Source organism: Micropterus dolomieu, linkage group LG15 (assembly GCF_021292245.1).
Source record: "Micropterus dolomieu isolate WLL.071019.BEF.003 ecotype Adirondacks linkage group LG15, ASM2129224v1, whole genome shotgun sequence".
NCBI classification, from domain to species: domain Eukaryota; kingdom Metazoa; phylum Chordata; class Actinopteri; order Centrarchiformes; family Centrarchidae; genus Micropterus; species Micropterus dolomieu.
Window position 1 is genome coordinate 18,690,767 of NC_060164.1, and position 15,003 is coordinate 18,705,769.

The 15,003-nt window shown below is 39.3% G+C and overlaps 1 protein-coding gene across 2 annotated transcripts in view; it reads left to right on the top strand.

The window, feature by feature from the left end:
* Positions 1–931: 931 nt before the first annotated feature.
* Positions 932–15,003, top strand: part of rgs7a (regulator of G protein signaling 7a) — a 56,312-nt gene continuing 42,240 nt past the window's right edge. Inside the window, exons 1-2 of one of the 2 annotated variants that reach the window (XM_046071122.1) lie at positions 932–1,086; positions 1,958–2,076. In XM_046071122.1, coding sequence (XP_045927078.1) covers positions 1,999–2,076 — 78 coding nt within the window. In that variant the 5' untranslated portion in view covers positions 932–1,086; positions 1,958–1,998. Of the gene's footprint in view, positions 1,087–1,171; positions 1,279–1,957; positions 2,077–15,003 lie in introns of those variants that run through there. The other variant, XM_046071123.1, reaches the window with a different exon arrangement.

Below are 15,003 nucleotides of genomic sequence, written 5' to 3' on the forward strand. Positions count from 1 at the left end.
CCAGGATTAAGTCCATTGATACACCATTAGAGGTTAGAGTTTTGACTTCAAAGATCTTACAAGTAATAGAAAATTTATTACATTTATTCTGTATTTTAAGGACAGTAGTGGAAGAAGTATTCAGATCCTATTTGTATCAGTATATATATTTCTTTACAAAGCAATACCCCAAAGAATAAACATAACAATATCACTTTGCAGATCAAATGTCAGATGCAGATCTGTTAGTGTTACATTTTTATATAATTAAATAATAGCCTACTGATAGCCTACATCAAGGCATCAGTAAGCACCACTTTAACGTTGTAACAAGCTACCGTGGAACTAATTGTAGCCTACCTGTTATGTGGTTTAATTTACTACATAACTGCATTGTATTTTACATGCTCATTGTAGGTTTTTCTGAAATTTAGTGGAGTAGAAATATAAAATAAAACAAACTTAAAATACTCAAGTAAAGCAGAAGTTCCTCGGAATGTTGCTTAAATGAATTCTTGAGTGGCCTAAATGTATATTTAGTTACAGATTCTGACTGAATATAGGCTATTATTTCGTTCACCTGCGATAACAGCTCTTTCTGGTACAGGCTACACATTCGATACATAGTTTCTTCTCCAGGTTTAGAAAAAAAGGGGAATAAAAGCTGTTCTATAGTTTGTTCCTTGTTAACCTTTGATAAAGATTGCGGTTGTTGAAATATTAATATAGCCTACTGCAAGTCTATTGAATGTCGGCCTAGCATATCACTGCAGTGCATATAGCAGTGCAATTTGAGCTGGAGAATAGCTGTATGTCTCCAAAACGGGTTGTAATTTATTCTTCACACGCGATTGGTCATGGATCGATGCGCGCTCACGGCGCTCCGAGGTGGCGCGCCCGTGCTTCTGAGCATCGCTTGGAGAATAGGAGAGGAGCGACAGAGACAGAGAGCTGTACCGCACCAAGTGTCCACCGAATGTCTGCCCCTTCACGTTGCCAATGAATAATCCTCGCATTCCTATGTCTGCCAGTTGACATACTGAACACCAAAGACCAGGCTTCCACCTCTGATTCAGGAGTCCTATAGCGGGCTGCGTGTTTTTTCAGGTAAGCCCCCCCCCTTCTCCTCCGGTGACCGATGTCGCTGTATTGTCTGTGTATTTTACGCGCTATTCGTGATTAAGAAGAGGGACTGTAACGGGCGTTTTTTGCTGTGGCTGTCCAAGGTGCTGGAACGGGCAGCGGCTTGTGTTAGAAAAACACAATACAGTGGCGCTAACGTCCTCATGTGAAGAGCAGGTTACATGACTTCGCTGTTTGCATGCTATAGGATGTTTAGTGTTGCAGACTAAACCTCCCAAAGATGTCGTGTGGTGTCGTAAGGGGAAGAAAGAATGATCAAGCTGTAACGTGCATGCGATATCAGTTAAGCTACATTTGCACAGTCTTGCACGTCTTGACTATGGCTGCTCTACCCGAATGGATGTATCTCAGCTGCATTGTAGAGTACCTCCTCCAGGGATGATGTGTTGTTTTACTGCATTTATTGTTGTCAGGGTCCGTATCTTACCTCACCTTATATTGCCATTGCAATCTTAGGCTGCATCCATAGTAAGTGACTAGTAGGACGTGAGTTTTGCTGCTGAATGCTCTGATGTCAACAAATAGTAAAAGGTTATCACTGTTCAGACATTGATTTTTCTGCACAATGAATCCACCTGAGAAGACATTGATAGTAGTCCTACATGGTGCCAGTCCTTGTTCTTCAAGTTGAACTTTTGCCCGATTTACTGGGATATCACATTTTACCTGTAACCATACCTTGTCCAAAATCAGCAGGCTTTCTTAAAAAATGTCCTTGTCAAGACCTTGTGAAATGTGAACATGTGAACATGTGTAGCCAAATAGTAGTTAAGGTAAGGGCAAGTTATGTCCCTGCTTTATTGTTCTTCTGATGGACCAATTCTGTCCACCACAGGAGCACCTGACATTTCCTGTGGCAAATTTACTTACTGGATCATGGCGCAGACCAACAGTGGTGGGCAGGGGACCAACGGGGTAGCGGATGAGTCCCCCAACATGATAGTGTACAGAAAGGTAAGGCAGCGGCTATTTTTAGTCTGCACGTGTGTGTGTGTGTGTGTGTGTGTTTGGGACTCGCATCAATTTACTTGACCATGAGCTGTGCAATGGAAATTGTTAATACTAATGGCAAGACAGCGTTCTTGTGCCATGGTTATTTAGGGGTTGTAATGCTTAATGACAGCGTGGAGAGAACATATGCAGCTTCTCTCTCACAACATGCATGGCGTGCAAGCAGGTTCAGAGCATGCTTACACACACACACACACACACACACACACACACACACAGTGAGACATTCTGACAGGCATGCACACATTTCCCAGCTAAACCATCAGCTTTTATCGCTACTATGTTGGGGATGGATTTTTAACTGACTGACATTAATGGAACTGAAAGGAAGCCAAAGGCTTTTTAACCATTGTTCATTACACTGCTAGTGGTGTTTGTCTTCACTGTTAAATATGCTACTACATTAGAGAATTAGAGAAAGGGAGTGCAGTGAAATGGCCCACTGCTGGGGCACCTCATCCAATACTGCTCCAAACATCAAATGGATTAATGAAATAATAATCTGCAGGAAAGACAACATTTGTTTACTTTGAGGCCTGAGGTCCAGTTAGGGTTTATTATAGGAACCTCAACACCTGTAGTGTGAAATATAGATACGCACTGCTCCACGCTTGCATTGATTTGGTTGTAGTATTTTATTCTCCTTAACACAAAAACAGATAAATTTAAGATTAACATAAAAATAAGCTGTTTTGAAAATTGCTTTTGCTACCCACAGGAGAGGCTTCCGTTCCCCGGTGGTGCTGTTGTCTAACAGCTATAGGGAATTTTTCTGATCTGTTTTAGTATGCTGTATGTGTTGCATTTCCATCAAAATCCAATGCGTGATTGACTTATTCCAGGTATCATTATTCCATACTTAATTGTGGCTAGATTCTAGGTTATGGTATCCTGCAAATGTATTAAACATCTACAGTATCGCTCATGAGCCTGATGGGTAATTTAATGTTTTACTTCACTCTCAGATGCACAATTGAAGTGATCATTTCCACATCTTACTTGTGGATAACTCAAGCATGAGTGGACATCTTCATTTCATTGTCCTCACCCTCCTGCAAATGCTCCCATTCCATCTGCGACAGCTTCTGCACACCAGGATGAGGATACGCTTAGCATGATATCATAGATTGATGGTCTTTTATAGCACTCACAGCGTGTTAGGCAATATCAGGATCTTCGCAAAGCAAGAAGACAGGCTTATAAACTAGATTGTTCATGAAGTAGGCCAAGTATTGAGGATAACGGAGATAGATGAATGTGACTGGTTTTGTCATTCCTTATAGGTTTTATTTGTGGAGACAGTGGATGCAGTCATGTCTCTTATTAAGTTTCATTTTAATATGAAACAGCATCAAAATATGCTGAGGCATGATAACTAGTTGCAGCCTGTATAAGAGCATTAAATCTTGACTTGAGGTCTTTCCAGCTATTCACTTACATGTGATGTCTCTTCCTGTCTCCTGCTGTTGATCTGAAACTCCTGCTTTTTCGCACGCCATGAAGGATCTGTCGAACCAAGTATGCAAATAAGAAAAATCTCCTTACCCTGTGTGTTTATATTGCTGCTTTTACCTTCAGCAGCCAATTTTGATTTCTTCAAAATTAGGAGGAAGCAAGGATTTTAGACTTAAGGAGCTGTTTGTTCTCAAATGTTTCGTCAGATTAACATCTTAGTCACAAATCTTTCATATATCTTCCAATTCCTCACTTCTCACCACTTGACCACACATGGCCACAGCTTGGTTGTGTACACTGGCTGACCTAGATACACTGCAGATTGAAAAAAGCACGGTGAAGGCAGCGAGGATGAAATTGTGTTTCTGGAGTGGGTCTAACTTAAACTGCAATTGGAAGACCACTGTCTGTAGACATGTGGATACCGCCAGGATAAACAGGTGCCCCAAATGCTTTTCAGATGGAGATGACTTGGCAAAGGTGTTGCAACCCATGCTGACTGAGCCACACAAAGATGAGCTGAATTCTCAAGTGGAAAACATGCTTTTATGTTCTGTCTTGCTGCTCAGACCTCTTTAACAATATCATAAATACACAGTGGAAAAGGTAATGTTGATTTCAAGCAACCCGCCACATTCAATAGCTGACTATGTGGTAGTAGTATATGGTAGTGGAAGGATTATGTAATATGAGCAGAGGGAGTTTTATGGTTGAGGACAGCAGAAAGTGGTTTGATAGTCCTTCCACTGGGAGCATAACTACATCCTTTCACTCACTCAATCTTGCTTTCTCTCTGGTTCGTCCACCCCTCCACTCCTGTCATTAACGTCTAATGAAAATGGATGGGTGAGCTGAGGTGTTGACCCGCTTGCTGTGGAGATGTGTGCAGAGATGTCTGCAGATCTAGGAGGCATGCACACAGGCGCTGAGTTTGAAAATGTTAATGCACACACAACAGTTAAAATAGTTACCTGTGCAGAAACACATGTAAATACACACACAGCTGGCTTTATGATGCATAAATTTTATGACAACAGTCGCTGGCAACCAGACTTTTTGCCAATAAAATGTTCATTACATATGCACAGTGTGTCTTGAGAGTCTAGATCAGTGGTCAGCAATAGGCCGGCCAGCAATAATATCTGGCCCGTGGCCATATTAATTTGATAGCGACAAAAAAAAAATTATAGCGGCTGATACTGAAATGATGATCTAATAGCAAAAGTTACTCACATAATCACTTAAGTGTGCCTACAAAATAAATGCGCGAGAACATTTTTGCAGCAGTACTTTATGTCATGTTTAATTGAGAGCTTTTACTTTGAAAAGTTCTGAAGGAAATTCAAGAGTCTCTGGCTTGGATTCCCCTGAATGAAAAAAGCAGGAATTTTCTCTGCCAGGAGATACTGGGGACACGAAAATAAGCGTCCATAGGTTGATGTGGACCAATCGCCGGGATGTACACAATCCTGCACATGCTTAATTGTGAATATGTAATAAATCTCTTCACAATCAATTTGTTGAAAAAGGAAGAAAAAAATACTAGCTGCAAGTAAGGACTGAACACACAATTCTCAGAGTGGGAGTCCTGTGCATAACCAACAGAGCTAATCGCACACACAGTAACCTAATGTAGGAATATAAATGGTCAATTGATGATATTCTGGCCCACCATCTAATGACTTGAAAAAAATTGGGCCCAATGCCAGACTTATTTGCCAACCCCTGGTCTAGATCATTACTTACCATATAAAAGCCTTTGTGATGTCTTGCTGCTTACATAGGGCTGGACGATATGGCCAAAAATGTTATCACGATAGAAAGTTTCATATCTTTCGATATCGATAATTATCACGAGAAGTTTTTTCTTTCACGTTTAAAGGCTGATTTTTGCTCCTGAGTTAAAGTTGAAGAAACCTGATGGTTAATTGTGGTTTAAACTCTTCTTTATATTCAACACTTGAAGCCAAACAGGTGATCACTTCACAAATCTGAAGTAGAACATACAAAACATTTATGATAAAATCTTTGTCAACAAATATGCATGAGTAAAATTAACTAAAAGCTTTTTTCAGTCCTTTTTCCTCAGAAAAATAAACATCTTATTAAAAAATGAAGTCCTAATTTGTGTATGATTCAAGTGAATAAAATCAAACATTTATTGAATATTTATTGAACATTTATTATATTGTTATTGAAAAAGAAAATTGCGATAATTATTGTTATTGTTTTATTGTCCAGCCCTATGCTTACACATGAATTCAGGCTTATGTCATCAAGTGTGTCAGAATGTGCTGTATCTGTGTGTGTGTTTTTTTTTCATGTCTGCACATGTGTGCACCACCAATAATGCTGTGATGCATGTGTGATTATGTGTGTTTGCTGTATGTAGGGCAAATGTTGCTAAGAGAGAGTGCTGAATTTTTTATGCGAGCCTAAAACAGCTCTGGCGAAGTTCATAGCCACCGAGCATGAGGAGGGAACATCTTCTCTCACCATCCAGTGCTTTTGTGTGTGTCTGTATGTGTGCGTCAGTGTGTAAGCATGTGCATGATTGTAATTAAGTGGGCGGTAAGACAGAGAAACGACAACACACAGTAATATATATTAAAATTATTAGATTTAACGTACAGTGTAGATAGACAGTAAAATATTGATGCTTCTTTACATTCACTTTGAAGTGAAAATCCACAATACTCAGCAGTCTTTAAAACTTTATTCTGTCAATAAAAAAATCTTAAGATTAGCACAAAGGCTGCAGACACATTTAACAGTCTACCAACTTAAGTTTTGTCATAAACCAGACACCCACCTTTACACCTATCTCACATGATATCTTTGACACACTTTCCCTCAGAAATTCCACAGCATTTTGTCTTTTCTCCATCGCAAGTTTTCTGTTGCACAAGGGAAAATATCACATTTTCTTGATTATTGCCTCTCCCACCATCCAACATTGGCAGATATGTTCACACAGTGCAACAAAAATTGTCATTCGGCTTGAAATGTAATAATTTATCCATCCACAAGTTCCAAATTCCACTTGCACCTTTGCTTCTCAGATGATTTTCAGTTGATTCTAGAACAAGAACTCCATGCAACTTGAGATAAATAGTTAAGATTGCATTTTTTTGCAGTATACTACTGGAGTCTGATCTTCCTCTGTGGTGTAGTATCTGACAGCTAAGGCACCAGCCCACTCTTATTTACATCTGAGCTGCCAACGGGCATCCAGTAATTGTTCTTCCAGCAGCCAGTTTGGCTTCTGTCTTCTGTTATGATTTTTCTCATTGAGCACATTCTACATTGTATCATACTGCTATTGCTATCTTCAGTCGATATCGGAGAGTTCTGTTTTACATTCTGCTGCTTACATAAATACCAAAACTCTTTGAAATAATTGGTCCCTGTTGAAACTTGATCTTTTCTGCAGATGACAGTGATGCAAAGAGAGTGTGAGATTATTTTTGTTCTTGAACATTTCACCATGTTACTGTATATACACAAACTAACTGTAGGTTTTCTGGCCAAACAATGTCAGATAATGGTAAACACAACCTCACAAAAACTATTATCACTAAATATAAAACTAGCACAGAGTACAGACATGTTGTTTTCCCCAGTAGTATCTATACAAACAGTAATACAAATGAGCTAGTCCCTGATGAATATATGCTTCCAATTCATTCAATATTGTCATGCAATTGATTTTGTGTCATATGACCAATTACTACATAATTGTCATGATTATAACTTTGAGTACAATTTAGTTTGCTATGTGGCAACATTTTCCATTGTTTATGAACATTGCAACTACCAAAGAATCCCAAAATAGCTTTTGCATATAATGTATAACAAATTTTCCTCTGAGAAAAACAATAGTCAATGGTCATGTCAAAAAGATTATAAACATGTCTTTACCAGCCCTCCCTCTTATAACGTTTGCATTCTCTGTCTTTTCTGCTGCAGGGAACTGTGTCCTACACACTTTATGAAAAGGGTGTTGATGCTGCACTGTGAGATTTGAACCATTTCCCCTTAGTGGGACTCAGTAATGAAGTAATGAACAAACAGAAATAACAAATAGGGCAAAGGTATTAGTGCATGCTATTGATTTGTCAAGTGATTAAGTGGTTGTGTACAAGAGATCATTTTGCAGGAACAAGACTGTCCCTCTCCTCTGCATAACTGCAACACAACAGTAATACAGTATTGTTAGACAAGGAAGGACAGCAGCCATTATTAATACAGTGGGTCTTGGTTTAGACTACTACATACTGCGCAGAGAGCTTATCATTGGAAAGCATTTTTTAATCTAGGACTAATCTTCATTTGTTAAACCTAGCCTATAGTAGCCTGCCCTGTTATCAATACAATTTCCCAACCATCCTACATTGTTCGTGAGTCATAAAGCGGAGGGAACTGAGTACATTTTCTGCATTTTCTCAGTGAAGAGCCAGATTGAAGGATGCTTGTACTCACTGTCTCCGTCAGTCTGCAATCAGAAGATCAGGACCGGGAGAAAGAGGGAGAGAGTGGGTGAGGTGGGATGATCTATAATTGCCAGATCAGAGAGAAATCTTTGTGTGTGAAGTAGGGCTCTTTGTATGTCAGCTCGCCAGCCAGGCGATTTCTCTTCCTGTGTATGAAAACATCCATGTTCTTTTTTGCACACACTGTTGAAGGAAAGTGTGGGTGTTTGGCAGACACTATTGGATGGAAAATTAGCATTTATAGCATTGTACGTTTCAAACTAATCCATTTTGCCTGTATTTGCTGACATCAATACCTAAACGCCAATTAGAGGGGCTGGTATTTGTGACACAAGCTATAGTTGATAGTAGTGTATTTCTGGTATCTCATCTTACTGGGGGCTAAGATAATCCTACCGGCTTAGCAATTAGTTAATATAAGTGGTTATTGAACATTTTAATTCTATATGTTTTGGTTGGAGCTACAAACTATTTTGGGCTGGTGACCAGCCATGAAAGTGAAAAAAAATCAAATCCTTTATGTGAAAGATTTCCATCTTTAGTGCCCCCTGTAGTAGTATCAGAAATGACACATGTCACACTACTGAGCTACAAAATATGAAGATTGAACATATCTTAGTTCAGGTTTTTTGTGCATCCTAGAAGAAATTTGCTATATGAGGATCAGTACCACTCTCTGATATACAGTCTGTCTGTTCAGCCTACTAGCACCTCGTAAGCTCTAATTAAGGCTATATGTGTTTGTACAGGTTAAACAAATGTGTAAAATGTGTTGAATAGTGAGGTTTAGAGATCCTATTATTTCTCCTGTTTCCAGTCTATACAATTGCATTGGCACTAAATTCATTCAGGGAGCATAAATCCTGAGCATATTAATTGCATATGAACAGAACTGTGGGAGACCAAATTGCTTGGCAAAAACTGTTTTGGTGCATTAAATAAAAATGAAGTGGTTTACCTCGTACCGCAGGGCTAGTTAGTGAGGTGACGGAGAATGAACTGAATAGTGGACGTCACTTGGGGATGGTTTGGGCTGCCACAGCTGGAGTCTTTAGTCCTGTCTGTTAGGGTTATATAAGAGTCTAAGGAAGCCTGGGCTTTAAGATAGAGGCTGACTCAGGCCTCGCCTCTGTCTGGTCATTTAATTCCAGCTCAACATTTAGCTAAAGATTACAGGAGAACCCTCGGCAGAGTGGTGAATGAATCTTTCTCCATCTCTAGTGTGATGGTCTTAATGAGGACAGAGATGCTCAGTTAGGATTAAAGAGAAAAAGAGAGCCAGGGTGACAGTTTTATCTGATTTTCTTTTTTTTGCTGTATTCCTCTGTATTCACCACACACTGGTTATGTGTCTGTGCATCTGTCCAAAACATCTATTTGTCCTTGTTCTCTGTCCCACCTCTCCTGTCCCTCCATCTCTACATACACCATCTGCATCTCAACTGTGTCCATGCAAACTCTACTTATAATGCACTCTCCTTTTGTTTCTGGTGACGGCACGTTCCTTTCCACACTGCCTACGGTGTATAAATTCCCTTCTTGTCTTTATGTCTTGATGTATTAAATGTTGTGTCTTTGTTTATTGTAGAAAGTTGTTATCATGTGTGCTTCTCATTCAGCAGTTGCATCTCTTTTTCATATCTACACGTCTGGTCTCATTTAACCTAGTATGTGATTTCTTGTCATATGATTTAAGACATACTACAGCACATACAACTTTGAGGTATTTAAGATATGGTTAGGTAGATACACTTTTTGTTGTGAAGAATCATTTTTAATAAATAGACATCCAATCCACAAGAACTACAATACTATCACCTAATTTGTCCTAATTGCAAAACTATTTTGATATCCACAACAGCATTCTGCCAAAGATAATTCTCCAAAGCAAGTACTGTATATTTCATAGCAGCCTCAAATCATTGCCAAAGCTAAAATTATATTTGCACGTTAAGAGCCTTCAAAAGTAAACAGAAATAAGAAATCTTGTTATCTTCTCTGCAGAGTATTTCATGCATTACCTCCCTTCTCTGCAGTGTATTTTAGCAGCTTGAAGCAAGAATGTAGTCTTTCTGCAAAACATCTTTTTTACTTTTCTCTCCCTCTCCCTCTCCCTCTGTCTAGACTCTCTCAGTCCCAAGACTTTTTCATCCGAGTTTCCCTTTCTGTCTCTTGCTCTGGTCTTTGCACTTTGCCCTCTCCCTTTCTATCTCTTTTATTTCCCTCTCCCCCCTGACTTTCCCCTCCCACTCTCATGCCCTCTTTTGTTCAGTTTCAGGTCTTTGATGTTTCTCACATGCTCGCAATATCACACTAAATTTCTCCCTTTGTCTCTTTCACATTTGCACTCTCTCTCACTCACTCGCTCTCTTTCTACACGCCCCCAATGTGTGGTTCCTTACCAGTGAAGCATCCATCCACCTCTGTCTCTGTGTCCCCTCCTCTCACATCCCTCGCCTCTCTTTGAAGTCATCAGAGCCCTAGTCAGAGCCCATGCCACTCCAGTCAGCTTTTATCCTCACACAGAGGATATGTAGAGAGGAATGTATTTAGACCCTGCTGGAGTACAGTCATCTCTCCTCCTGTGTGAAATGATTCACTCATGACTCATATCTTTAATGGGAACTCTCTCTAAACAAACAACCATTGGAAGTGGCATTTTCCATCCAAATTGACTGTAACTGTAACTGAGAGTGCTGGCCTGATTGTCCCCCTGCAGCTTGGTGCCTCTCGCAACAATGAGGAGTCATTCTCCCAGAAGCAATCATGTCTCAGTGATTAGCCTGCCATGACTGAGTGCCATCGTGCAAATCCAATACCAGCAAAATAATAAAAGTCAAACAGCAATTGTTCTAAAGGGTACATTTTCATATGTTTGAGACATACATTTTCATTTGCCAAACAGATGGAGACACACCTTTGTCTAAAATTGTGCACTTCTCAACTCGTCATTGTGGCAGACAGACACACACACATATACACTCTCAGCTTGCAGGTTGCAACGTGCTGAGAAGCTTCCACCTGCAGCCTACTGAGGCTCACAGCTTCACACCATTAGTTCAGCTTAGCAAGCACCATCCGCAGTACAGCCTCGTCTATAAACCTCAGGCGCCATCTTGACTCAACCTGCTGCTGTTGCTTCCTCGTCTTGTGCCTTCCACTGCTAAAATGTTGCAAAATAATGATTTTTCAAAATGTGTTCAGCTGTGTTTCTTAAATAGCTTGGTTTTATACGTATGTGTCCTTATATCAAACAATAATGCTTCAGCAAACTACTCTAATAATGTAGGTCAAGACAGGCAAACTTTAAATATTATATATTTATATACAGTATATTATTATAAATAAATTCTTTAAACTTTAAAATAAATAAAACCCATAAATTCTACTAGTATATAGTTGAGAGTGTTATGTTATATTTAAACATAGGGAGGTAAGAAATCATGTTTATTTTGAAATGTGGGGTTTAATTAGCTTAGCTTTGCAGTTATGTAATCTGAAGCAAATGCTAAGTGCGCTATATTATTTCATATATTTTTAATTTAATTTGGGCATGTACTGGAAAGAACTATGGCAGCCTTAAAATATTCAGAGGAAAATTATTGTCAGGGTTGAGAAAAACTGACCTCATTAAAATAAATTCAAACTTCTTGTCCAAGCAGCTGTGTAAACAAGATGATTAATCACAGCTATTCTGATATAGTTGAGAGCTGTTTTGCTAGCTGTACTCTATGGATGGCAAATGTCGGTCTGTCGGTCAGTCCACCACTTTGATCAAGAGCAAAATATCTCAAATCTAACTATTGGATGGATTGCCATAAACTTTTGTACAGACATTCATGTTCCCCAGAGGATGCATTGTAATCCATTTGGTCATCCCCTTACTTTTCCTCTAGTATCATCATTAGGTCAGTTTTTTCCCTCATTGCTTTTATGATCAAATGCAAAACTAATGACATTCTCATCAGCCTCAGATGTATTTTGTGTTTATTGTTTATTAGCAAATGATAGCATGCTAACTCACAAAAATAAATTATATACTTGCTAGCATGCTGATGGCAGAATTTAGCTCAATTTAGCACCACTGTGCCTAGCAGCCTCACGGAGCTGCTAACATGGCTGTAGACTCATTGGCTTTGTTACCCCCTCTGTTTAATCATTCACAACTCCCTGTATAATGGACATTCAAAATTTTACTCAACAGTGAGCAGTGCATTCATATTTCACACACTTACTGTACTAATCATTATAATTGTGCACCATTACTGACAGCTGGGATGCACAACAGTTTCACATCTATAGAATGCATTGCATTGCAGGGTTGTTAGCAGAAAGTGGTATGCATGGCTTGGACACAACTTTTTTCGTTCCATTCTGGTATTTTTAGGGCACTGTCAATACAGACATTGTAGTGTACTGCTGAAGTAAATAAGGAGGGATTTGGGACAGAGCCATAGTCTTGCTTATAGTTTATTTAAAGTAATGCTATACACGCTCTTATCTAAAACAAAAACACAGTCCTAATACTTTCATTAGAATTCCTTGTCTTGGTAACCATTGTTTTATTCATCTTGGTTCTCAGACACTGACCCCTAGTTATAGTGTCTTATCAGCTAATTGAGAGATGACATTCCTGTGGACAATACTGTTTATAATGGTTGTGCTTTCTCCTGCTGTCCCGTTTTGTTTCTGATGCCGTGGCTGGTGGCTGTTCCGTTGGCATCCCCATGACAACCACACTAGCAGCCTGTCAAATGCTATTATCTCAAACACTTCAACAATGTGTCCAGCACACCCTTAGCTAGCAAAGTGACAGAACATGAGCGTGTTTCTGTGTGTGTGGTAGTCCATGCGTATGAGTGAGCAAACATCCACACACTTGAAAGAGTGCTGCTCAGACCATGAAAGCCTGCAGTGCGGCGGCTGAGCTGAAGCGTCTTTTACCAACACCTTTCACTTACAGTATAACTACATTAATTAAAGGGTGAAAAACTCTATCACAAGCAGTAACTAAATGCATTTACTCAAGTATGTATTAGAGTATTTATCTTCCATTTTATACTACTTGATACTAACGCCACAACATTTCAGTAGGAAATATTGTAGGTTATTTCTTTACTGCACTACATTTATTTGATAGCTATGGTTACATTAACATTTCAAATACATTTAAACAGTTATACATTCTTAAAGATTAAACAGTACCCAAAGTAATTACAATTAGCTCCATCTTTATCAGCTACAACATTAAAATTCTGCCTACATCAGTTATACTTTGTTGCTTAGTGATTGGTGTTGCCAGACACGCGGTCTGTTCCACCTGTAAATACACCCAACAGTAAGTCTACTGACCCACTTTTAGGTACACTTGCAGTAAGGTAAGAATTAAAACCTCACAAGGTCATCAGAATTAGGATTTTCAGCTGGTGTTGCATTTGGGGTAGGGTACGCGTGGGGTATACAATTCTAATCCTTTTTTGTCAAATTCAGTGACTATCTCCTCGCGGTCTGCTAGCTGTCTGTTCTGTGTGTGTACTGTTTGTACACAGCCCTGGTTCTGTAAATGGGAAACCAACAAAGTGGTTTGGACTGAGACACACAACACTGTTGCAGCCACTCCCAGTCATGATTTGTGTGTCAGGTTACATTAAAATACTTGCCCTTGGACTTCCAGCTTACTTTCTAGTTTGCCAAGACATGTTGTTGTGATGTTAGCTACAGTAGCAGGAGAATTGTGAGCATTGCTGTCCGGAGCTGGCGTGCTGGCTCTGAGACCGTCTCGTCCTCTCTGCACATAAACTTTGCAGCAGCAACTGTAAGTCAACCCACAACTTAACAAACATTAGTTACATTACTTGCTGTGTTGTTGTTCGCTCCATATCATGGTGTTTTTCATATTGGACTTGTCCAGAACTGCATACCCAACCTGTAAATTTTGCAGCTAATACTAATGTACCTTTCGTCAAGAACTGTTTTACATAATTTTTTGTGACTTTTATTTGAAATAAAGATCAGATTACTTTGTCCACTAAACATACTGTATATTAGATTCTCTATCTCTTCTCTGCCTGTAAATCAGTGACTTGATGTTGTTAACAGTGTTTCTCATCTCCCAATAAAGCCCCATGACAGATCTCGTGGCCATGTATATTGGCAGCATTGCCTCTTCTTTCTTGCTGCTGATAAAATATGTTGTTATCTAAGCTTGAGCAAAATGAAAAAAGACAAGGTTAGGTTAAACAGTGCATTAGAATATGGTGGGAAGGGTCTCTCTATTCTCTATTCCTTGCAACGGACTGATTTGATTTATAGATATTAGCCTTCCTTGCCAGTAATGTCAGCAGAGCCCTGTGTGTACATGGGAGAGCTGGTATTGGAGGAGCAAGTGAGAGAGGATAAGTCAGGGAAGATGGATGCACATGATTTGAATCACTATATTTTGACAAGATTAGTTTAATGAAGCAGTCTGCATGAATGTATATATTGAGGCAAATTTTTTTTTTTTTTACAGTGGCCTCATTTGCAACATCCCTGTCCTCTAAATTGTACATACAGATTATGACAAAGTTGACAACCTTGTGGTTCTTGCCATTTATGATATGTAGTACTGTACATCCAACCGTAGAAGTGAGAAAGTTTTAATTTGACCTGTTAAGTGAGACACTTTTTCATCTTAGCTTTTCATCTATGTATCAGAAGCATCACCATATTAATGGTTTCTACCAGATGACAATCTGACGTCAACCAAAGGTACAACAAAGCCTGTCCTTCATCATCTTCATTGCTCCGTAGTTCAAGTGTCACTTGCATAAACCAGTTTACCCTTATCATTTTTTTGTCTGTCCTGACTGTTGTGTACTCCGAAGTGTGCATGTGTTCCTGTCAGATACCCAGTCCTTGTCTTGTCTCTGTCCTGCAGACA